Below are 6,838 nucleotides of genomic sequence, written 5' to 3' on the forward strand. Positions count from 1 at the left end.
TAATTTTTAAAAAGTGAAATAACAATAGTAGCATAACAAATTGTAGAGATATGTATAGTGTATCTATGGGCACATGTCCCTCACTGTCCGACTTGAGAGCTTTTCTTTCTTTTCTTTATTTATTTTTTTCTGTTCTCTGTTCATGGACAACCTATAATGTTTCATTAGAAGAGCTAAAATCAGTACTTTCAGTCTGAATCCATTTCAACTAGTCTGTTAGCCAACTGCCAACATCTGAAATGGAGCAGAAGAAATAAGATTTCAATAAACGACTTAGAACAAGGAACAACTGAGGGTGCCACAGCAGAACACCATGATTTTCAAATAAGGAAAGGTTTTTATAAGAGAATGATGCACTGTAATTAAGAAATTGCAATGGGGACTGAGAATGACACATAAGGCAAGAACTCTCTGAAGTGCATGGTGTAAAAAATAATACAGATCTTTATCTGAAGACATTTAAGAATGCAGTGAGCACAGAAAAGTAATGAAAGGAATTTCCATGTATACGTTGTTAGCATATTTTAGGCTCTGGTTGAAAACTTTTCATCTATTAGGTTATCCAACACTCTGGTAGATCATATAATAAAAGGGAAATTATCACTCTTCTTAAATAAGAAAACTAGAGCTCAGTTGGTGAATTAAAAGTTGCACATCTAACCAGTGGCCAAATTGGTGTGCCTGGGAATTAAATAAAAGTCATCCTTATTCCAAGATAAGCACTCTTAAGTTCTATGTTATATAAATTGACATTGAACTGTGACTTATGCAAGTCATTTTGTAAAGTGTTTTGGAGAATACAGTATATTAACAATTTGATCTTTTCCCTAAGAAGTTTACAGGGAAAATAAAAAACAAGTTGTGTGTGTATCAGTTATTCACTTTTATTCAACCAACAAAAGCTACCATATATAAAGAATTGTATTAGTAGCTCTAAAGTATGTAAAGTTAAGAAGATGAATAAAACTCTCCACCAGACTCAGAATATTTTATAATCTGTTATCAGAGGGAGTTATACACATGGCTCAAGATAGACTAATTCTCTGAGGAGAAAAAATGACATAGATGATAGAGGTTTTGTTCACCCCTCTTGCAACCAAATCAAAGTTGTGACAGAAACGTGGAGCAAACAGCAAGCAAAGTTGCCTGGTTCTAGATGAACAGAAGCACTATAACTAGGAAGAGAAATAAGAAATCACCCTGCAATAGTAGAAGGTAGGAGAGGGTGAAGATGTGAGGCTGCTAAGTTCCTGACCGCTGAGTGGGACAGAAGCTGTGGCAGCTATAGACACCTCTTAAAGGTGCCACGTCTGTGAGTGGACTCTCATGGTGATGGACCTGCTCTCTCTGAGCACCAACTCTAGGTTGGCTGCTAGAGGTTACCAGGGACTCACAGGGAGACACCGAGTTGTCAGAGCAAGAGACGGAGGCGAGGCTCTCTCCTGGGAAGAAGTGCTGGTAGTATCCATTGTTCCTCTGTTGAGCTCTCCCTACTTCTAGTGTGTGGATTCAGCACAGCCATAGCTGAGATGTCATCAAACTGGATAATAGAGGTCACTCTGTCTAAAGGATTCCCTGAAACTCTGTCTCTCCCAACTCATGGCCTCATCCATGCCACATCCACTTATGTCCTCAGTGAATCTGGTGCTCCTTGCTGAGCCAACTCCAAGACTCACACTGGTGGCAATTGGCCTCGGATTCTGGCATGGCCTTGAGGCGACTATAAGCACAGCATCTGTGGATTGCTTGTTGAATCTTAACAGGTGGCCTCGAAGCGACATAGGCTGGGCCTAACTTGGCCTGCAGCTGAAGATTTCAGGATTGTGCCACTGGACACCTACTACACAAAGCCACGCCAATAGGACTTAGGAACTTTGCTTAGTACAAGAAACAGACAGAGAAAGGCAGCCAAAATGAGAAGACAAAGCAGAAATCATATGAGTGAACAGAACAGAGATCCAGGAATAATGGAGTCAAGCAATCTAATAGAGGCAGAGTTCAAAACACTGGTTATAAAGATGCTCAGTGAACTTAGTGAAAAAACTCAGTGAGAGCTTTAACAATGAGATAAAAAACATAAAAGTGGAAACGGAAATTATAAAAGGGAACCAGTCAGAAATAAAGAACACATTATTTGAGATGAAGAGTATATTAGAGAGAAACAACGGAGTGAATAAAGAAGAGGATCAAACCGCCAAAATAGAGGATAGGGAAGCCAAGGGCACTCAATCGGAATGGCAAGAAAAAAGAAGCCAAGACTATAATACTAATTTAAGGAGCCTATGGGACACAATTAAATGTAAAAATATCCATGTCGTAGGGGAAGCAGAAGGAAAACACATTGAAGAGCTATTTGAATGAAGAGCAATTTGAAGAAATAATGATGGAAAACTTTCCTCGCCTGGTGAAGGAAATAGACATACAACCCCAGGAAGCTCAGAGAGTTCCAAGAAAGAGGAACCGAAAGAGGTCCATACCAAGAAACATAGTTAGAATGCCAAAAGGTTAAATACAAAGAGAGAACCTCAAAAGCAGCAAGAGGAAGTAGTTAGTTACCTACCAGGGAGCACCGTAAGACTAGCTGATTTCTCAAAAGAAACTAAGTAGGACAGAAGGGCTTGGCTCAAAATATTTGAGGTGATCTACAACCAACAGTACTTTATCCAGCCAAGCTTTCATTTAGAGTCGAAGGACAGATATAGAGTTTTCAGACACAAATAAGATAAAGAAAGTTATCAACACCAAGTCAGTATTATGGGAGATTTTGGAGAGACTTCTTTAAAGAGAAAAAAACCTGTATCAAAAACATGAATAAAGAATGGTAACAATTACATTCCTATCAACAAGTACCTCAGATGGAAAAGAATTAAGTGTTCCAACCAAAAGATACAGTGGCTGAATAAATAAGAAAACAAGACCCCAACTGCCTTCAAGAGACGCACTTCAGATTAAAAGACACACACAGACTAAAAAGGAGGGGATAGAAAAAGGGATTGTTCGATGGACCTAGAGAATATTGCGCTGAATGAAATAAGTCAGATAGAGAAAGAAAAATATCATGATTTCACATACGTATAGCATTTAAAGAACAAAATAACAACTAGAAAATGGAAATAAACTCATAGATGCAGAGAATATTTTGAGGATTGCTAGATGGGGGTGTGGGGAGGGATGGCAAAAAAAGGGCAAAGGGATTAAGTACAAATGGATAATTATAAAACAGACATGGAGATATAAAGTATACCATAAGGAAAATAGTTCGCTATGTTTTAAAAAATATGTAAGGGGTACTAACCCGATTTAGTGGAGTGATCACTTTGAGAGTTATATAGATCTCTAATCACTATGCTGTGCAACTGAAACTAATATTGTATGCCAACTATAATTGAAAAATCATTGAATTTTACAGCATAAACATGAGCATCCAATTGTCTATTATATTTCAATGAAGCTGGAAAAAATAAAAATAAGAGATTAATTCCATTGGGGTCATTAAAGGAAGATATCGTGGAGCAGGTAGAGTTTAAATTAAGACTTCTAGAATGGGCATAGTTTGTCAAATAAAAGCAAAGGTGTTGGTTTTTTATGTGGAAGAAGATTCTTGAGCATAAGCTTTAATAAAAAATACTGGAGGATACAAACTGAAAATAATGAGCTAGGAGCAACTGGAATAATGGGTGAATAGAAGAGTGAGAAGCTTTGTACTTTGGTTAGGATCAGTTTTTGGAGTTGTAAAACAGAGAAGAGAGAGTAGAGCAAAGCTATTACTTTGATATAAGAAAAGACTATAGAAATGATGTTATTTCACAAGTCCCCTAAGAATGGCTAACTTCATCACAGATCAGCTACATTAGAGGACATTCTTAAATGAGTGATATATGAACTTCTCAGTATCCAAAAAGGGGCTTAGTTACCAATGTAAATTAATCCCAGGAAATGCTAGCCAATATCCAAATGAAACATACTTATTGTTCAAATAACCTACTAATTCAAAGGCCTGGATTCTATAGGGAGCTATGATGGTATCAGCACAGAGTATAAGGATTGACACAACGGGAGTGAAAGTAGGATGAGAAAGCCAATTTTAGTACATCTAAGATAAGCAGAAGAGAGTGGAGAATATACATAGTGCCTGAAATCTGATGGAAAAGTCAGGAAGGATCAGATGAAGTTAGAAGTTGGTAAAGCACATCTGAAAAACAAATAAACACTCTCTCTCTCTCTCTCTCTCTCTCTCTCTCTCTCTCTCTCTCTCTCTCTCTCTCTCTTTCTTACTTAAAACACACACAACTGAGTCACTTTTAAAAAATTTTTTAATTCATTAATAAAAGGAAAGAACTACAGGAAATTCTACTACAGAGAAGTGACATTAGATAAATATATTAACACGATCTGGCAGGGCTAGAGAAGGCAATAGATGTCATGTGTCAATTCACTCAACTATGAGAATCAAAGTTCTGAAGCCGAGAGACCCATTCATGTCACAAAATGAGTTTGACCTGTGTCAGGTAAAACCAAGAGATCTAATACATATCTAAGTAATAAGCAGTTGAGAAAATAGAAACATTGAGAGTGATTGGACTACTATTTATTATTTATTTAAAAAATAATATCGCTCTAATTAGGCTCCTGTAATTATGACTTGGCAAGTCCCTCTCATGTAGAGGAGGCCAGGAGAAACTTCCAAGTAACTCCTGAATGCAGGAAACTAAGGTTCCAATCTATGCAATGAAAAACAGGAGCCAAGATATGAAAATGAATATCTTCATAATCAACTGAAACATTGGAGTAAGAAAAATCCAAACTTATTCATGCAATAACTATTTAAATTTTCTATGCATCACGAAAATTATTTCCCATTATCAATTTCTGTTCCCAAGGTCAGATCTAACTTATTTTACCTCGTACAGCCTCCTCAGTAGCTTTGGATTCCCTGTTTGATCTCCTTGGTTCCCACACCATAAACAGTGGGGTTCAGAGCTAGGGGGATGAGGTGGTGCAGGATGTTGAGCAGAATGGGGACATCCGGGGGGATTCTCTTCTTGGCCAGGTTAGTGATGACCAGCACCAGTGCCAGAGAAGAGAATCAAGGATGATCAGGGTAAAACATTCGACCCCAAGAGCCAAAGTTCTGGGGGTAAATGTCTATAATTCCACCCAAGCAACAATTCATAACACAAAAGCCATGCCGAAACAGGAGGAGATAGGACAAATGTTATGTCCTTAGCAAATCAGAGAACAGTCAGATTTTTAAAAAGATATTGTATAAAGCATGTTTCTTTAGTGTCCAAACACACTGACTCTAATCCAGCACCAAGGCTTGGCAAGACCTTGGTAAGGATTCAGCCAGGAAAAATTCCTAAGTAATCGGAGAATGTAGGAAAAGGAAGATTCCTTGGAAGCAAAGGAAAACAAAGGTTTACAGAGGACTATTTCCATTGTTGTCTGAAATGTTGAGAAAAAGAAGAATTGGAGCACATTCCATGATTAAAAGTGAAATTCTCTTTCCCACGTAAAAATAATTCCCGACTTGTATTAACAATTCCAAAAGTGGAGCTGTTCCTTTTCACTTCTTACAACCTCTTCAGTAGCTTCCGGATTCCCTGCTTGATCTCCTTGGTTCTCACGCCATAAACAATGGGGTTCAGAGCTGGGGGGATGACGTGGTGCAGGATGTTGAGCAGGATGGGGACATCTGGAGGGATTCTCTTCCTGGCCAGGTTAGTGATGACCAGCACCAGCAGGACTGTGCTGAAGAAGAGGATGAGGATGAAGTGGGAACCACACGTGCTCAGGGCCTTGGCTGCAGCCCCTTCAGCCTTGATCTTTAGCACAGCTTTCAGGATAAAGGAGTAGGATAGTACAATAAGGATGAGGTCAGAGCCCAGGAGGGTCCAGGCTGCCACAAACTGGTAGAGCTGATTGAAGGTGATGTCATCACAGGAGAGTTTGGACACAGACAGGTTAGTGCAGATGCAGTTCCTGATGATGTTCTCTGCACAGTATCTAAGTCGTGAAGAAAAGACTGGAACAGGAATGAAAAAGAGGGCATTGCGGGCCATAATAAATACACTAGCCCTAACCACAAATTGGTCAGTGATGATAGACGGATATCGTAATGGATGACAGATGGCCACATAGCGGTCATAGGCCATGACCATGAAAGTGCAAGACTCCATGGCAAGAAAGCAATTCATGATGAACATCTGGAGGAAGCAGGCAGAGAAGCTGATGGCCCTGAGGTCAAACCAGAAGATGGCCAGGACCTTGGGGATGACAGTGAGGCAGAGCACCATGTCCAGCAGAGAGAGGAGGCTGAGCAGGTAGTACATGGGCTCGTGCAGAGAGGCCTCCAGCCGGATGGTGATCAGGAGGGTGGCGTTGGCTCCCATGGCCAGAAGGAAAAGGAAGCTGAGGGGCAGGGACAGCCAGTGCTGCCAACTCTGGTAGTTAGGAAAGCAGATGAGGAGGAATTCAGAGACTGGAGCAGTGGAGTCGTTGCTGAGTGAGGCCATATAAAGTGTCCTGTACAAATTAAAAGTCCCTTAATATGTAGAACAGAATCTATCACCATAGAAAGTATATATTCTCTCAGACGTAGAAGAACTCTAGTTTCTATTGGAACCCTTAAAATGTCTCAATGACATTTAAAAATCATCATCATCATCATCATCATCATCATCATCATCACCGATCCTCTCTTTTCCTGCTCTGAGGTAGCCAGCCCAGACCTGGGCAGTTTACTCTGACAAAGACAATGGGCTCAGAGCTCCTGGGCCTCCTTGGAGGCCACTTTCTGCTCTTTTCTTTCAGCGAGTCCTCAGTAGGGTCCTCTGAA

General features: G+C 39.8%; 1 protein-coding gene across 1 annotated transcript; it reads right to left on the bottom strand.

The window, feature by feature from the left end:
- Nucleotides 1-5,540: 5,540 nt before the first annotated feature.
- LOC107507957 (olfactory receptor 56A4) lies at nucleotides 5,541-6,599 on the bottom strand. The gene has a single exon (XM_016139420.2). It carries the CDS (start codon nucleotides 6,513-6,515, stop codon nucleotides 5,574-5,576), a length of 942 nt encoding a protein of 313 aa, XP_015994906.2. The 5' UTR covers nucleotides 6,516-6,599; the 3' UTR covers nucleotides 5,541-5,573.
- Between the last annotated feature and the right edge of the window lie 239 nt (nucleotides 6,600-6,838).

This window comes from Rousettus aegyptiacus, unplaced genomic scaffold, assembly GCF_014176215.1.
Source record: "Rousettus aegyptiacus isolate mRouAeg1 unplaced genomic scaffold, mRouAeg1.p scaffold_m13_p_5, whole genome shotgun sequence".
Lineage (NCBI taxonomy): Eukaryota > Metazoa > Chordata > Mammalia > Chiroptera > Pteropodidae > Rousettus > Rousettus aegyptiacus.

Coding starts and splice junctions, on each gene's coding strand:
- LOC107507957 (XM_016139420.2), bottom strand. CDS start 6,515: ATGGCCTCACTCAGCAACGACTCCACTGCTCCAGTCTCTGAATTCCTC.